General features: G+C 49.6%; 1 protein-coding gene and 1 non-coding gene across 5 annotated transcripts; one reads left to right on the top strand and one right to left on the bottom strand.

Moving 5' to 3' along the window:
- Positions 1-193: 193 nt before the first annotated feature.
- On the bottom strand, positions 194-312 carry LOC138224923 (5S ribosomal RNA). The gene has a single exon (XR_011183421.1). It is a non-coding gene; the product is annotated as a 5S ribosomal RNA (ribosomal RNA).
- A 2,097-nt stretch (positions 313-2,409) lies between these two features.
- Positions 2,410-17,127, top strand: LOC138224919 (uncharacterized). Of its 4 annotated transcripts, XM_069183118.1 has the most exons (17): positions 2,412-2,660; positions 3,996-4,094; positions 7,249-7,272; positions 10,199-10,246; positions 10,584-10,631; positions 10,719-10,766; positions 11,180-11,227; positions 11,565-11,612; positions 11,700-11,747; positions 12,161-12,208; positions 12,546-12,593; positions 12,681-12,728; positions 12,824-12,871; positions 13,494-13,541; positions 14,542-14,631; positions 15,207-15,245; positions 16,088-17,125. In XM_069183118.1, exons 1-17 carry the CDS (start codon positions 2,555-2,557, stop codon positions 16,246-16,248), a joined length of 1,047 nt encoding a protein of 348 aa, XP_069039219.1. In that variant the 5' UTR covers positions 2,412-2,554; the 3' UTR covers positions 16,249-17,125. The 4 variants fall into 4 exon arrangements, with proteins under 4 accessions (XP_069039221.1, XP_069039222.1, XP_069039220.1 ...); XM_069183119.1 differs by lacking the exon at positions 12,824-12,871 and having other exon boundaries at positions 2,411-2,660; XM_069183120.1 differs by lacking the exons at positions 12,161-12,208; positions 12,546-12,593; positions 12,681-12,728 and having other exon boundaries at positions 2,410-2,660; positions 16,088-17,127.
- The last annotated feature ends 679 nt before the right edge of the window (positions 17,128-17,806 follow it).

Raw genomic sequence — 17,806 nt, 5'->3', positions numbered from 1 at the left:
TTCTTCTCGACGTCTATGGAAAAGTCACTCGTAGTTTGCCAAAGCCAGCCCAAGATGCGCGTTTCCGCAAAAGAAACTACGGAGGCAGCTCAGGCTAACTCGCATTACGGACAGAAGCGCGCACGGTAAGCGTGCGTTGTCTTCCGAAAGCGGCCGCGCACATTAGCGACCTCTGCTGGCCGAGAGAGCAAAAAGCTTACAGCACCGGGTATTCCCAGGCGGTCTCCCATCCAAGTACTAACCAGGCCCGACCCTGCTTAGCTTCCGAGATCAGACGAGATCGGGCGTGTTCAGGGTGGTGTGGCCGTAAGCGAGAGCAGGGATGCCTGACTCGCTACTTCACTGTGTCGTACCTCTGTGCCTCAGCCACGCTTAACATCCGAACGGAACTGATACAGAAAAATTACATCGGATCCTTCACACATCCTACACTCTGAATACCAACTACTTCCTTCAGGCAAACGTTTTTGGGTTCCCAAATGTAAGTCAGACAGATACAAAGATTCCATTGTTCCGCTGTCCATTACTGCTGTCAACGCAAATGGATAAACACACAATTTGTGACCTTTACAATCCACTTCTGTGCAATATGTTTTGTAATGTTATAAATGTTATGTGTTATACAGAGTGATGTGCAATGATTTTTGGTGTGTGTGCGCGCACATTCTATTTAGATGTACAGAAGTGCTGTGTGTCCACAAACAATAACCCTTAGGGGACAAGAAATATTAACTATATTAACTGAAGGCGAATTAATTTGCACTTCATTGGAATTCGAATTTGTAAGAGATCCGTTGTAGGTTCAGGAAAGGTATTTTTTTGGACTGTGGGTCGGAAACCCGCAAGATCTTGGAGAGAACATACGAACTGCACCCAGGGCAGCCACACAGCCCACTACGCCACGAGTGTCCCCCCCAATTCTAAAATACGATCCACGAAATCGAATCAATATTCGAAGTGACTTTGAAACAACTGAGAACAGGAACCCAAGGTCTTAATTGCTGCGCGGTATTCAGTTTGGATATTTGTAATCTGTGTAGAGCAGGTAGCGCAATCCTTGGATATTTGTCTGGAATCATATTTGAGAACAGAAAATTAAGTTCGATTAGTTTTCTTGCCGGTATAGCTTGCGATGGGACCCGCTTGCTGCCTAACGGACCGGAGACACCAGAGGGCGCTGTTTCCCAGTTTTGAATCCTTAGAAACCGCAAAACGTTAAAGAGAGTCGCGCTTGTCTGGTTCTCTAATGTTCCCAGTCCTGGTGACCCACACGCCTGACTTAATAATAAGGTGAAGGGGAGGTGCTCGTTCCCAGCTCTTCAACACGGTGGGTCTTTCACCCTTGTATTTTGTACGCGAAACAAAATCGCCGAATTGTGACGGGAAACCCAACGCAAATCCTCCCAACGAAGCAACGAACTAGGTTCGATCCAGTAAGGCTTCGCTGATCTAACGAAAGCCAGCAGGCGTGTGGGTCACCGGGATCAAAATGTATTCACTCCCGAGCAGGGTGTACCCCGCTTTGCACCCCGCCCCGGTAGAGATGGGCTCCGGCTGCCCCCCCGTGACCCTGGGCTGGGTAGACAGCAGACAGAAACCGGAAGAAGAGGGCAGCGCTCCCTCTGGATCCCTCAGTGGAGCAAGTGGGAGTAAAGACGCTTTGGAAGGAACGAGTCAAGGTTTGTTCTGTGCTGAAAAGAAAAGAGAGACGATATTTCGGCTGTGGAACCTTCTTCGGGTGTCCTTGAATGCTCCCCAACCGAAACGTCTGCGTCTCTTTTCTTTTCCCCTCGGCCTGGAATAAACCGTCACTTGTTCCTGCGCAAGCCTGCCTGCCTGCTTGAACGTCTTCAACCCGCTTTAAGAGCGGCCATTGCGCTGCGGAGGTGCTAAATACGTCCATTTAGACACCCCGCCCTGGCTATATGTACCTGGAGGGGAGACTCCTGGGAAAGCTAAGGCTGCTGCTGGGAGAGGTGTTAGTGGGGCCAGTAGGGGGCGCTCACCCTGCGGTCTGTGTGGGTCCTAATGCCCCAGTATAGTGACGGGGACACTATACTGTAAAAAGGCACCGTCCTTCGGATGAGACACAAAACCGAGGTCCTGACTCTCTGTGGTCATTAAAAATCCCAGGGTGTTTCTTGACAAGAGTAGGGGTGTTACCCTGGTGTCCTGGCCAAATTTCCCCCTGGCCTTTACCCATCATGGCCTCCTAGTAATCCCCATCTCTGAACTGGCTTCATCACTCTGCTCTCCTCCCCACTGAGAGCTGGGGTGTGGGGAAAGGACTGGAGCATCATCCAGGTGGGGCTGCACACTGGTGGTGGTGGAGGGGATCCCCATGACCTGTAAAGAGCTTTGAGTGGAGTGAAAGTGCTATATAAGTGTAAGGAGTTATCATTATTATCATCAACCCCTGTGTTGGAAATCTGTCCCCTGCTGCAACCTTCCTCCCTCCAACCACCCCCCCCTCTCCAAACTCCACCTCCCCCCTGGGCGGAGCTGTTCCAGAGCTCCCGAGCTGGCTGTCGTCCTGTCCAGACCGCGCGGGGCTATGGACCGGGACAGAGCCAGCCCGGAGCGGCCGGCGCTCGCTCCGGATGAGTACGAGACCGTGAGCTCCACGCAGCAGGAGGGGGAGACCATGGGCGAGCAGGACTGTGAGTACCAGACGGAGAATCGCTCCAGCAGGGAAGGCAAGGGTGCTGGTGCAGCGAGAGCACAGATCCGACCTTTCTAAACCTAAATCCGACACGCAATGCAAGCGGAAAATACAGCGTGCTCCATGCACACAGATTCCTTTATTCCTTTATAGATCCTCTGTCTGAGCAAGTTCCTCCTCGTTCATTTTTCGTACTATGATATTTATGCTCCAGACAAGAAAAAGAAATAACACTGCCATTGCTGTAGCTGGTTAAGTGATGTGATGGTGACGAATTCGACTTCGACTACTTGTGTGGGTTGTCTTGAATGTGGTTCCCTTTGGAGAGTAACACTGGGGGAGGCTGTGTGATCTGGACCTGTCTGGTGCTGAATATGAGCATCAGAGCGGATTTCAAACACAAGTGTTTTTGTTTTGAGTTGAAAGGGTTTAACCCTTCTGGGTTCTGGAGTCAATGTTTCAGCTGCTGCAGCAAGGTTTAGCATTGCTGCCTCACAGCGCTGGGGTTCAATCCCTGGGGTGTCTCCACTGTCTGGGTGGAGTTTGCATGTTCTCCCCATGTTTGTATGGGTTTCCCCCAGGTGCACTGGTTTCCTCCCCCAATCCAAAGACATGCTGGGGGGTTAATTGGCTTCTGGGAAAATTGGCCCTGGTGTGAGACCTGTGATGGACTGGCATCCTGTCCAGGGTGTACCTTGCCTTGCACCCGCTGCATGCTGGGATAGGCTCCCGCTCCCCTGCGACCCTGAGTTGGATACCGCAGCTGGCGTAAAGATGATAGATAGATACTTTATTGATCCCCTGAGGGAAATTGCAGTGCAACAGCAGCTTAACACAAACAACACAGCCACAGTGTAACGAATGATACAATAATAATAATAATACAATACATACAATACAATCAGTACAGTGAGGGGTGGACTACAAGAGTTCCTCACAGTCCGGACACACAAAGAACAAACTAGAACAGAACAGTACACAGAAAAATCGTATCACGCATATGAATATAAATATAGATGTAAATATAGATATAGATATAAATATAAATGTATTGCACGGGTCTTTGATATATATATATATTGCACAAAAAACGGTTGTAAATGGGAAAAGAAAAGAAAGAGAACAGATGTGGCAGTAGATGTGTAGATGCGTTCAGTCCAGAAACAGGTCACTGTCGATGTTGCCTCTGCCCAGACGCAAGGTGGATGCGTTGTACAGTCTTATGGCAGAAGGCATAAGACTTCATCCATCCATCCATAAAGATGGATGGAGGGATGAATCTTGCCTGCATCCACACTGTGGATTCGTGGTGGTTTTTTTCTTGTCTTCCCAGGCAGGGGGTGCGCTCTTCCTAGGCGTCGCCGGGCTGTCCCTGTCCTCTCGGCTCTGCTCTCCCTCTCTCTGGCCGCCAATGTCGCCCTGTGCGTCTACGGTAGGTAGAGCCGAGCTCTGAGACCAGTGTAGCAGCCCCTCCGCCGGTCGCACACACTGAGCCTGAGACACCCAGGAGGGGAGGTGCTGACTGTCGCGGATGTCGGAAGGGACGAGCCGTGGAATGGCAGGAGAGACCGGGGGTTAGCCCGGGCTCAGCTGTTCAGAAAATGCCGTATAGAAACCTACGCCCTCAGGCCACGGACAGGAGCGACCTGGTGCTCGGCGGGTCTCAGGACATCCGAACGTCAATGCTGAGCCAGGAGCAGAGCAGACACAGGAAGTAAATAGGCTACACAACAAGACACACCAGAAAGACATGAATAATCACAGGGAACTAGGAACAGGACAGAAGGAGAGCGCCCTCTAGGTGTTCTGGGCGTGACACTGACAAGCACGGGCCGAGGTTCAAGGTTCAAGACTGTTTTATCCATCATATACAACAAGAGTATTGGAATAGTCCAGGTGGGGAGCTGTGTCAGCATGCGTAGGCTGCAAAGGAACGAGTAATAGGTTTATTCCCTGCTGAAAAAAAGAAGAAAGAAAACACAACGTCTCGGCCGTGGAGCCTTCTTCAGGGGTGTATTGGAATGCTTACTCGCCCCGCTGGACCCAGTTACAGTAGAGAGAGAGAGAGAAAAAATAGGCACAAATGACAAACAGACATGGACAGTAAATTCAGACAACAGACGTTAGAATACAGCCACGACAGGACAGACCGTGCAGTGCCTTAAAGTGCAGGTGCTGATTTGAGCTGTCTATGATGGGCCTGCGTGGGGGAAGACACTGTTTTTGACCGGAGCCCGTTATGTTCCTGAGTGTGTTGCGTCTGGCAGCCCTGATTCGGAAGAGCGCCTCATTTCATTCTTTTGGCAAGGGACTCTGGGAGTCCGCTCGACGCACTGCCCGCCTGGGCACAAACATGCTTCCCTGTACTGCAGGAGAACCGGGGGTGGGGGGCTGCTGAGGGTCCTGGGTCCGGCCCGCTCTGTGAATGTGCTTCCCTTTTGTTTTGTATTAATTTAAATTTGAGAGCTTCTGGCCAGACTTTTCCCTAGCAACCATCTCCGGCGTCCTACTGACACAGTGGGAAGTTCAGAAACCTGCAGCCAAAGCTGAAAGAGACCGGACTGTCACCGGATCCTAAGATCAATATTGTGATTGGCACATAGCGCTGGGGTCCAGGGGTCGATTCAAAACCTTGGATGTTGTCTGTGTGGAGTTTGCATGTTCTCTGTGTGTGTGTGTGAGAGGGAGGTTTCCTCTAAAAGCTCTGGTTTCCTCCCACAGTCCAAAGACATGCTGGTGGGTGAATTGGCATCTGGGAAAATTGGCCCTGGCGTGAGTGTGTGTGTCCCATCCAGGGTGTACCCCACCTTGTGCCTGTTGCTTGCTGGGATAGGCTCGAGCTGCTCTGCCACCCTGAACTAGATAGATCAAGCGGTAAGAAGACGGGTGAAGTTTGAAATCTTTCTCAGTGGGAAAACACGTTTCGATTTGATAAATGGCGCTTAGTTATCCGTTGTGCCGGATGGACCTTCTCTCCGCCCCAGACGTTCTTGTTACGAGATCCAGACGATGATCAAGGCCATGTCCTGCCGTGTGGAATGCTGAGGTTATATCGGAAGGATTGGTCGTATAGGATGTCTGTCCGGTCAGATATGTTGGTGCGGACGATGTTGTATTAAGAAGGTTCTGGAGTCCAGCACATCCTATTGACTGGTAGTGATCCTTCCCGGGCAGCGCCTCGGCCAATTTCTGGGTGCGCGTTTGACCTTTTCTCCTCGGTCGAAAGGTCATGTTTAAAAGTTTTAAAAGTACAACTCAGCAGGGGCTGGTTGTTACGGCTCATCAGCACAGCCCCAGTTTGCGCAGCCGGCCGCTTAGATATATTTGCCGGCGTCGTGTCGGAAACGAAGGATGAGCCGAGAGACCGCCGGCGACTGAGACAGAGCATCGCCTCCTCAGACACGGGCTTGAGCTTGACCGAGCTCATTGTGTATCGAAGCGCTAGTGTTTCTTTCATGTGTAACACGCAGGAAAAGCGCGCAGAGAGAGCCCCCCTTTGAGATCGGAAAACTGGGGGGTGGTTTTCCTCTGAGGAAGAGGCGCGCCCGCAGCGCAGCCCGATTTCATCTGAACAAAAGGCACAGAGCAAATACTTTACAAGAGCCAGAAATAATATGTGATTAAAAGGAAAATATTTACACGTTTGGGGAGGTTAGAGAAAGATTTTTTGGGGGGGCTCATTGTGTTTGGTGTTTTGTCACCCGCGTGTTCACCTGGGCGTAACGTGAAACGGTTCCGCGTCAGCCTCTGGGCTATTCAAGCTGATAACCCAAACCAAATAAATAAAGGAATCTGTTGCTAACATCCACTTGCAGGGACTGATAATGGACAATCCGATTTGTTTAGATTTTTCCTCTGCGACTGAGTTTCTATTGTTAGTAATGTATACATTCTGAGAATAATACGTTGTTGCATTGTTTGAATTTGTTTTGATAAAAAGTTGAAAAATTAATCATCAGGCTCGTTTGTGACAGGATCTGCCAGGTGTGCTTGAACAATATAAAAAGTCTGGATGGCTTTGGCTAAAAATAATCAACCGACAAAAAATAAATAAATATGAATCTAACTCACCCGCAGGTCGCAGTTCAGTGTCTGCAAAAAGTGAACAGCAATCGAGAATGTTATTTAACGTTCAGCCGTTTCGCTAATTGAGGCGAATTAAAAGATTGAATTAAAAGAGATGGATTCAAAAGCCTGCTCGTGATAATGTAATAGAGCCACTTCACCTCACTGGAAATAGGCAAACCTGGACATTTGGTCAGATTTGTGATGCAAATGAGAGGTTTACACACTACTGTGTGCATTTTACTTTTATTGTGGTTTAAAATGTACTCATCACTCTATATGACCCCCGAAGTATAAAAACAGTCTTGTTGTTCCTCTTTAAACTCCAGAAATCTATCTATACATGGAACAAGTAACATGTTATTGTGTATTTCCATTACGGGTAATATATATTTTGTTCCAAAACAGGCACATCTAGACATGAAAGCTAATCATTTTAGATTTTGATGATAGTCATCTTGCATTATGTCTTCTCTACTGTATAACTGCTGAACTCACAGCTTTATCTTTATTTGTTTCAGTGTTCTGGCCTGGACTACTTCAAGGTAGGAGCCCAGTCTCAGCTTGCTCTGTTGTCCGTTTCCATCTGCTAATCTCTTCAGCGCCAGAGTAAGGGCCCCCTGGGACTTCATGACAGCGTGTGGCCCTTTGTTTGTGGCGTTCTCCGCCTTCCCCGGTTCCTGTGCATTTCCAGCCCGAGGCCTCCTCCTACAGCACTGCTGGGGCTCGCCTCAGGCGACCTCGCACATGCAGGTTTTCTGGTGGGGGGGGGATTTTTAGGAGTGAAAGATTGGGGAAAAAATAGGCAAGTGTTAAAAGGTTAAAGGGGGGTTAGTGAGCATAAGATGACATGCCATAATAGCTGTGGAAAAACCACGATCCAGTTTAGCTAGCAGGGGGGACAGAAGAATTGCTGGTTTTCTGCTCTTTCAGGCCATGTCTGCATTCATAACTGATCTAGACACTTAGGTTCCTGCCATGTTAGGCTCATAGGCTCATGTTTACTGCCATGTACAGCCCGTATGCACAGAAGCAGAGCCTTCTGCAATAATTATATTTAAACCTACTTTTGGATATTTGGCTGGAGGGTAAATGCAATCAGCAGAGGTGAATTTGCATCCACAGCAGGAAGCTTTGAAAATGGTCCTATTTGAAATACAGCAAATGTAGAGGTCTGTATTACTATGGTGCTTTAACCCTTAACTAAGTTCTGGACTCAACGTTTCAGCTGCTGCAGCAAAGTTTAGCATTGCAGGCTCGCAGTGCTGGGATCCTGGGTTCAATTCCTGGGGGGCTGTCTGTGTGGAGTTTGCATGGTCTCCCAGTGTTCGTGTGTGTTTCATGTGGGAGCTCTGGTTTCCTCCCATAGTCCCAAAGACATGCTGGTAGGTTCTTGGCTTTTGGGGAAATTGGCCCTGGTGTGAGTGGGTGTGTCTACCCTGTGTCCTGCCCATCACTCAGTCCAGCCCAGGAGTGCAGATCCATCCAGCAGTAGCTGCTTTGTCTGTGGAGGATTGCAGTGACACAGCACTGAGCCCAGAAGTTACAGTACACAAGGCCAGTGTGTAGTCAAGACAGGAGTCCTGTAAATCGTGGGGTACACCCTCCTCTTTGGCAGCAATGTGGAAACTGGCGCACGTGAAGGACAGCGCACATGCACACGCACACGAGGATAACACGCAGACTCCACCCAGAAGGTTGTGGCTGGAATCGGACCCAGGACCCGCCGCGCCTCCCACTTTTCCTGACAGTCAAATGACAAAGTGTGCTGCGAGTGCTTCATGAGGGCTCATGCTGCGCTCTCATATAACGTGAGAGCAGAGGAGTTTGTTGCCATATGTACACGTGCGCTGGAGTTCCTATTCACACTGACCTCTCCGGACATGCAGAACGCGACAGACAACATCACATAATGTGGGCAGCACATTAATGGTACATAATAAATAGTTACAGCCGGAACCATAAAAACATTGTAGGAACAATCAATATGTGGTAATGAACAAAAACACATGGTAGTCCAGAGGTGCATTGAGCTGTGAGGCACTGCACAGTTAGCTGTTGAGGATGCGCTCTGCAGCTGTTCTGGAGTCTAGAGGTCTGTGCTTTAACAGTGCTGTACTGCTGGCCAGAGCGCAAGAAGGGAACAGTTTGTGGCCGGGATGGCTGGGGTCCTGAGTGATGGAGCGGACTTTATTCTGCAATGGTGTGAATCTCGCCGATTGAGGGTAAAATCACATCCTATAACCCTCTGTGTTGTTGCCACAACCCTAAGTAGTGCGTCTCTGTCCCGCCAGGTAGTACTGCTGTACCACACAGTGATGACACCCGAATCAATGTCCCCAGACTGCCAGCAACACAAATCAAGCCACTCTTACTGCAGCTGCTCTGCTAGGCAAGAGACAAGAGCCCTGTTTTGCAGGCTAGAGACACTCTCAAGGAATAGAGACACTTTCAGGGAATAGAGACGCTCTCAGGGACGGCCTCCTGTGTCGTCCAGCCCGGCTGCAGAGCGGGACAGAAGGCAGACCCGCCTGGGAATGATTATTTTCTCCTGAGGTGTGTCGGGGTCAAAATTGGAGACCCAGCATGGCAAACGAAAACAGGAAAGATTTTTGAATTGAAAATCCCCGGCCTTTTGTTTCTATTTAAAGCTAGTTTGGAAGGGTGTACTGGGTATTAATATAGGAGGAGCAGGATGTAGCAAAATAGAAATCACTGGGTTTGGGGAGTGTCGACGTTGTCTGTCGGGTGGTCCTACATCTGACATCTGAGGCGATATTTGTAGGAGTGTGTTGGCCGTAGTGCTTTGCAGCTGGGGTAACTGTTGCTGTGCTGTCGGTTTTGCGTTATGAAAGAGGAACTAGATAGTATGCATTTACTTATTGTGTAAAAGTAAGACATTACTCCTCAAAAGCATCTCAGGATCCCATCCAGCTGTGTCTTGAAAGAAAGCAGGGGTATCGGCTTCATCAACATTGGTTGGGTAGTTTGTTCCACGCTCCTACTCCATTTAGTGCAAAGAGCAGCCTCCTGTTCTTAGATTTAAAGGCACTTTCCACTTATTTTCCCCTTGTGCCTTGTGATTCCTAAATCTTACAGGCTCTCTTTCTCCTGACCAAATCAACAGCAGAGTAGTACTGATCTTTTTGGCCATCTCCTGTCTGAGGCCTCATTGAACGCTTAAAATTCCAAATATTAGGACATAAAGTCTTTTGCTGTTGATTGAGGCTACGTACTGTCTCAGCAGGCAGAAGTTAAGTGATCAGAGTGCAGGTAATGTATTGATATACAATGCAGATCATTTCTTAAATACGGCAAAAATATTAACTGTTATTTGGATCGATATCTCAGTATGTATGGCAGGTGAACACAATACTGTTTTCATTTCTAAATTGGTGCTCCCACCAGCACAGTAACAGGTGAGCAGAGATCTGCTTGGACAAAGATAAAGGGGTTTCCTTTCTCTTCCAGGCTCTCTGATCTCCAGCCCGGCTGCCACTGCATCGTGCCCGACAGCAGGTGAGCACTGAGCTCTGTCCTCCTCCTGTCTGAGGCCTCATTGAAGGTGTGAAAATGAGGACTATTAGACTGTAAAGTGTCTTGGTGCTTATTGAGGATACTTGCTGCAGGAGTGAGGCGATCAGAGTGTTTGCGCAGGAATTTCTTTGATCTACAGTGCCGATCATGCACTGAACCTTACAGACACGTCACGGGTCTGTGGCTCCATATGCAGGGCAGGTTCACACAATATCATTCTAATATTTCAAATGGACAAACCAGATCACATGACTCCGATCCCTAGTGATGAGCGAGTTCAGCCACTGGATTCAGGAGGATTTTCTTTCCAATCTTACAGACGGTCAGACCTCCAAACCCACCAGCGCTCCCTCCAGCACGACAGCAGGTGAGCAGAGATCTGCAGGGGGGTCACCTGTTCCTGTGCAGCAGGGCGTTTGTGAAACTGGGGAATGAAACCGTCTCTTTCTGGCAGGGATGGCCACCTCTGGGACAAGCCTGACTCCAACGAGCACGACAGCAGGTAGAAACCGAACTAGCAGGCCGGGATCTGTAGTCCCCAGGGTGGGTGTGACAGGGGTGATGGTATGAAAGAGGTTTTGGGATGTTCCTTATTGATGCTGTACTTAGTAATTGGCAGAACTGACTCTATATGAGCTTGTGCAGGTAGTTTGTCTATTCGCAACAGGGACGGTTGTCAGAATAGAGAACCTGCCCCCGCAATCAATCCTTTGAATGTGCAGTGTACCTCCATGCATGACATGTTACTGTAAATTCACTATCTGTACCTACTTCTAGGATTCAGTGACTATCTCAAGACAGCACTGGCTTCATGGACAGATATGCAGTCTTGAGTTAGACTGAATCCGATTTCTGCTGGCTCATGCAGTACAGATTCGGACGATCAGCTCTGAAGGGGTTTCCTTTCTCTTCCAGGCTCTCTGATCTCCAGCCCGGCTGCCACTGCATCGAGCCCGACAGCAGGTGAGCACTGAGCTCTGTCCTCCTCCTGTCTGAGGCCTCATTGAAGGTGTGAAAATGAGGACTATTAGACTGTAAAGTGTCTTGGTGCTTATTGAGGATACTTGCTGCAGGAGTGAGGCGATCAGAGTGTTTGCGCAGGAATTTCTTTGATCTACAGTGCCGATCATGCACTGAACCTTACAGACACGTCACGGGTCTGTGGCTCCATATGCAGGGCAGGTTCACACAATATCATTCTAATATTTCAAATGGACAAACCAGATCACATGACTCCGATCTCTAGTGATGAGCGAGTTCAGCCACTGGATTCAGGAGGATTTTCTTTCCAATCTTACAGACGGTCAGACCTCCAAACCCACCAGCGCTCCCTCCAGCACGACAGCAGGTGAGCAGAGATCTGCAGGGGGGTCACCTGTTCCTGTGCAGCAGGGCGTTTGTGAAACTGGGGAATGAAACCGTCTCTTTCTGGCAGGGATGGCCACCTCTGGGACAAGCCTGACTCCAACGAGCACGACAGCAGGTACAAACCGAGCTAGCAGGGCGGGATCTGTAGTCCCCAGGGTGGGTGTGACAGGGGTGATGGTATGAAAGAGGTTTTGGGATGTTCCTTATTGATGCTATACTTAGTAATTGGCAGAACTGACTCTATATGAGCTTGTGCAGGTAGTTTGTCTATTCGCAACAGGGACGGTTGTCAGAATAGAGAACCTGCCCCCGCAATCAATCCTTTGAATGTGCAGTGTACCTCCATGCATGACATGTTACTGTAAATTCACTATCTGTACCTACTTCTAGGATTCAGTGACTATCTCAAGACAGCACTGGATTCATGGACAGATATGCAGTCTTGAGTTAGACTGAATCCGATTTCTGCTGGCTCATGCAGTACAGATTCGGACGATCAGCTCTGAAGGGGTTTCCTTTCTCTTCCAGGCTCTCTGATCTCCAGCCCGGCTGCCACTGCATCGAGCCCGACAGCAGGTGAGCACTGAGCTCTGTCCTCCTCCTGTCTGAGGCCTCATTGAAGGTGTGAAAATGAGGACTATTAGACTGTAAAGTGTCTTGGTGCTTATTGAGGATACTTGCTGCAGGAGTGAGGCGATCAGAGTGTTTGCGCAGGAATTTCTTTGATCTACAGTGCCGATCATGCACTGAACCTTACAGAAACGTCACGGGTCTGTGGCTCCATATGCAGGGCAGGTTCACACAATATCATTCTAATATTTCAAATGGACAAACCAGATCACATGACTCCGATCCCTAGTGATGAGGGAGTGCAGCCACTGGATTCAGGAGGATTTTCTTTCCAATCTTACAGACGGTCAGACCTCCAAACCCACCAGCGCTCCCTCCAGCACGACAGCAGGTGAGCAGAGATCTGCGGGGGGGTCACCTGTTCCTGTGCAGCAGGGCGTTTGTGAAACTGGGGAATGAAACCGTCTCTTTCTGGCAGGGATGGCCACCTCTGGGACAAGCCTGACTCCAATGAGCACGACAGCAGGTACAAACCGAGCTAGCAGGCCGGGATCTGTAGTCCCCAGGGTGGGTGTGATGGAGGGGGGAATAATATAAAATAAAAATACTTTTTTCTTACAGATATGCTAACCTCACAAATGACCCCATCTTTACTCCCGGTAATTATGGGTAAGCACAAGTTTATAAAAGTTCTGGAAATCAGAATTTAAAACTTGAAATAAAGTCACTGGCTATAAAAGGGCAATTAACACATGGTGGAATCCCATCTGCAGTGTAAAAACAAGAAGTACAGGCATGCACTTGATATGGGACATTTTAAGTGGAACTTTGAGGACATGTGAGCAAATGGCTGGGTAGCTCGTTCCACCCTCCCGCCACCCTTTGTGTAAAGTAGAGCCCCCTGTCCTGATTGAAAGATCCCATCCAGCTGTTTCTTGAAAGAAGCCAGGGTTTCAGCTTCACCAACATGGCTGGGAAGCTTGTTCCGAACTCCCACCCCACAACCCTGACTTCTTTCAAGAAATGGCAGGATGAGACCCTCAGATCAATGAGCTACTAATGACCAAACAGGCAGATGGGTCTGATGGCCTGCTCTCATTTGTAAATGTTCTTATGGTTTTATTGTGACTAACACGGCAATTTGCACAATTAATTAAAAGGTTTTAGCACATTTTTGTATTGGATATGGGTATATGTTATGTACCATATAGGGGAAATACAGTGAGTGTATTTCTAATAATGGGCAAAGACACAGGCTGCTCCTTTAAGAAGGATTTTTTTTCTTGTACAGGAAGGTACACTCCTCAATCGAACCTTACTGCAGTGTCCAGCCACACAGGTAAGCACCAGCGGTATTGTTTTATGTGTTTTATGTATGTACTAAGGGGTGGCACAGTGGTCAGCAGTGCTGCCTGGCAGCTCTGGGGCCCTGGGTTCAATTACTGGGTGCTGTCTGGGTGGAGTTTGCACGTTCTCTCCAAGTTCGCATGGGTTTCCTCTAGGTGCTCCAGTTTCCTCCCACAGTCCAAAAAGACTTGCTGGTAGGTTAATGGGCTTCTGGGAAAACTGGTCCTGGTGTGAGTTGTTCGTGTGTGTCCTGTGATGGACTGGTGTCCCATCCAGGGTGTATCCTACCTTGCCCTTGTTGCTTGCTGGGATAGATTCCAGGATAGGAACAAGCGATTAGAAAATGGATGGATGAGTTCTGAATAAGCTTACACAGGAATAAGAATTAATGATCAAAGACTGGAATATCCTGTCACAAGCCCCGGATGTAACCATCAACACAAATTTGGTGCTGAAAATAAGAAATAAACCAGTCACCATATATCTGAAGAAGTTTTCAGGGGATTATAGAATTTAGGGTTTGTGATAATGCACACATGCCGATTGAGATGCAGCGACTGAATTCAGGAGGATCTTTTAAAATCTTACAGACGCGCTAACCTCCAAGCCCACCGGCGCTCAGTCTAGCGCCATAGCAGGGGAGCAGAGATCTGCTGGGGTTACCTGTTCCTGGGGAATGGGAAATTCATTTTATAGAGATCAAGACAATTTTTCCGGGCTTAATCGGCTTCTCCCTTCCCCTAAAACCTGCACTGCGGCCAGGAGCCCTGGAAATTTAGCTTAAAAGCGAGCATTTTGAGCTAAGTCCGCAAGGGGCAGGCACTGGGAGATGCAGAACTCTGGGACGGGAGCCATGAAGCCCAAGGGGCAGATGGGAAATCAAATAAATGTGAACTCGCCCCCCTCCGCAGATGGGACTGTCTCCCCGGCCCTGTCTGGACACCTTCGTTGCGCCACTGTGCCTGAGTCTTTGCTCTCCCATCATTCCACAGGCCTCTGGGTATGGCTGGGCGTGGGGCTGGGTGCCAGCCTCCTCCTGCCCGCCCTGGCTGTGTTCCTGCTGCGCTGCCACAAGACCCGAGGTGAAGCCCTTCGCTCCTTTTTTAGACAGAAAAAAGACATCTGAAAAAAAAAAACTGAGTCCCCAGATTGAGGGCACTGTATACTATTACCTGCTGGCTTGAGTCCTTAGCAAGCTTCCCCCAGAAGAACAGGCTTCCAGCTGATCTTTTTTGCCTGATCTTGCTTGCTTATCTGCTAGTTGCTAATGGATCTCAAAAATCCCTTCCATGTCTTTGATAGAACTGAAGGAAATAGCGACTTGTTCCCCACACCCACCCCTCTTGGTGTAAAGACAGTTTTTCGATTCTGACTCCTAAGCCCCCCCCCCCACCTCTGGGTTTCCATTTTCCTGGGCTCTTGTTGAATTGTGGATCCAGACACAGCCCAGTGTAGCAATCAGAATATTCCTTCATAAAATCATCAGATCATCATTTCTGTTCTGGGTCATATGACTGATATGATATTTAACAGTAAAAGGAGTGCTTGTGTGAATGAACAAGAACATCAATACAAAACATTCTAATAAGGAAGCATGAAATTCCAATGTATTCAGAATCACTGATCGCCTCTTCTCTTTCACCCTATCCCCTCACAGCTTACCATGTTGAGAGATCTGGGCTTTGGTTTTTCCCAGGTAGGTGCCAATACCCCCTGTCCAGCTCCACAACGCCGCTGTTGGCTTTATTTTTCTTGTGAAATTCAAGCTCTCTGAGTTATTTAACTGTTGTGTTCAGGCCTGTGTGTCCTTAACCAGCAGCTGGCAGCTATATCGCCCTGCAACTCCCCACTGGCAGCTCAGCAGGTGTGAGCCTGGCCAGTACCTGGATGGGAGACTCCTGGGAAAGCTAAGGCTGCTGCTGGAAGAGGTGTTAGTGGGGCCAGTAGGGGGCGCTCACCCTGCAGTCTTTGTGGGTCCTAATGCCCCAGTATAGTGACGGGGACACTATACTGTAAAAAGGCGCCGTCCATCAGATGAGACACAAAACTGAGGTCCTGACTTTCTGTGGTCATTAAAAAGTAGGGGTGTTACCCCAGTGTCCTGGCCAAATTTCCCCCTGGTCTTTACCCATCATGGCCTCCCAATAATCCCCATCTCTGAACTGGCTTCATCACTCTGCTCTCCTCCCCACTGAGAGCTGGTGTGTGGGGAGAGGACTGGAGCATCATCCAGGTGGGGCTGCAGACTGGTTTTGATAGGCTCTGCCTCTCTTGCGACCCTGTGTTGGATAAAGTGGTTCGAATATGGGTGGGTGGAGGTCTCGAATTCAGTCGGACAGCATGTTTGGAATTCTCTCCTCCCGTTTGTTTCCTTGGCATGAATGGGGGCCGGGTGACACCATATTGCCTCAGGGATCCAGGGGCAATATGGTGTCAGGTCACCGTGACTACCCTGCTGGTTTGGGCCAACGGCACTTCAGCACACACACACAAAACCAACACGTCAGGTTTCCGAAACCATTTTTGTTCCTCTCGCAGGACTCTGCAGCCGTTCTCCGAGCCTCTCCAGCTTGTTTCTGCCGGAATCCCCGTGGGCCCGGACGGTCCCGGCTCTGGAAATGGAAGGCACCTACAGTGGCATGGAGAAGCGGCTCCCAGTTACCCCGGGGCATCTACAGCCAGGAGACAGCAGCTCGTAGACTTGAGGGGTGGGCAAGGAGGAGAGGGAGTGATCGCAGTCCAGGAGGGCGTGTCTGCCTGGCCCCTGCTTGCCCACTCAGCTCCAAATGTCATGCCCACGACCTTTCTTGGCACCTTCAGGGTCTCAGGAATTGATCAAGGAATCTTGGCATTTCTTGTAGGGTTCCAGCCACCTCCAGCCCTTAAAAAACATACCGTCCAGGGTCTTGATCTAAAATCTTCAAGAAGCGTTATCTAATAGTACCCAGAGTGCACAGTCCCAGGGGTGCCATCGAGAAGCAGACGCGGCTAAGGATGCTTGAGAATTCAGGTGCAGTGAGCTGAGGATCCATCTGTTTTTTTGCTCCAGGACGGGAGAACGTGAGCCCAGGCCCTGCAGAGTGAGGGGGGAGCCGATGGGGAGAGGTGGTGCAGGAGGGATCGTGGGAGAGTAATATGCCGAAAAGGGACAGGCTTATGATGTACGGTATTTAGCCGCAAGAAATGACGTCAAGCATAGATACGATCAGAACGGGGACGGAAGTGGTTTGGCTGTCGCTGTGCCTCCCTCAGCTCCGGTGAAGATCTTGCACAAGGCGGCACCTGTAATCCGGAATCCAGCTCGTCGCATCACCCCTGTGCTGGAGACGTTGCACTGGCTTCCCGTTAGGTTTTTGAGTCGATCTTCAGAGCGACTGCTCTGGGCTTCGTGGCTCCACAGGCTGTTCCCTTCTGCATAACTGTGGCTCATCCATAATTCTACAAATGAGAAGAGTTCAAAAGAGGTCTGCTACCCGACCTGAGCCCGGCAAACTATCGGTTTCGGGCCGGGTTCAGGTCAGTTTTTCACATACAACTTCGGGCTCAGGCCGGGTTCGGGTTTGTTTTCTAATAAGTGAAAATGAATTATTATTATTATTATTATTTGTTTTAAATGTATTTTTATTAGAAGAAATAACTCATTTTGCGCACTCGCTCGCTTGCTCACGTTGTAAAACCGTGTCTGTGAGACTCCGTCTCCGTCTGTGCATGTGGGTCTACTCGCTCTAGGAGGAAGAGAGAGGCGGGTTTGGGTTTCACATGGGGCCGTACCATTCGGGCTCGGTCGGGTCTCAGGGTCTCGGGTACGAGCTTCAATTTCATGCCCGTGCAGATCTCAAGATTTCACTTGGCTGACAAGGAGTATAGTCGCTATATCACCCTGCAGCTCACAGCTGGCAGCCCCACTGGAACCGGGGTTACAGTCCCCTGGGGTCACTGGACCGGGGTTACAGACCCCTGGAGTCACTGGACTGTGGCTCTCCTGGACCAGCCTGAGAACTGGAGGGAGGAGGAAGGAGGAGACATTCCTCACGCAGAGGTATAGCTTCTCCCTCCTGTGAAGGGCAAGGGGCTGTGAGTGACTGAAATTCAGTCCACAATCTGCGTGGAGGAACGACAGACAGCTCATGGCTGCGGTGGGGAAGCCCTCCCGAGAATCTCCTGTGCCAAGCATGGGCGTCTTTGCTGCGGTTTTCGGACGGCGATGCCGACCGCACCAGAAGCTGCGTCGCCGACCGGCCCCGGCGCTCGTCTCCT

The sequence above is a fragment of the Lepisosteus oculatus genome, chromosome 23, assembly GCF_040954835.1.
Source record: "Lepisosteus oculatus isolate fLepOcu1 chromosome 23, fLepOcu1.hap2, whole genome shotgun sequence".
In the NCBI taxonomy this organism is placed as follows: Eukaryota; Metazoa; Chordata; class Actinopteri; order Semionotiformes; family Lepisosteidae; genus Lepisosteus; species Lepisosteus oculatus.
Note: the sequence above shows the minus strand (reverse complement) of the source record. Positions and strands in the feature narration are given on the sequence as shown.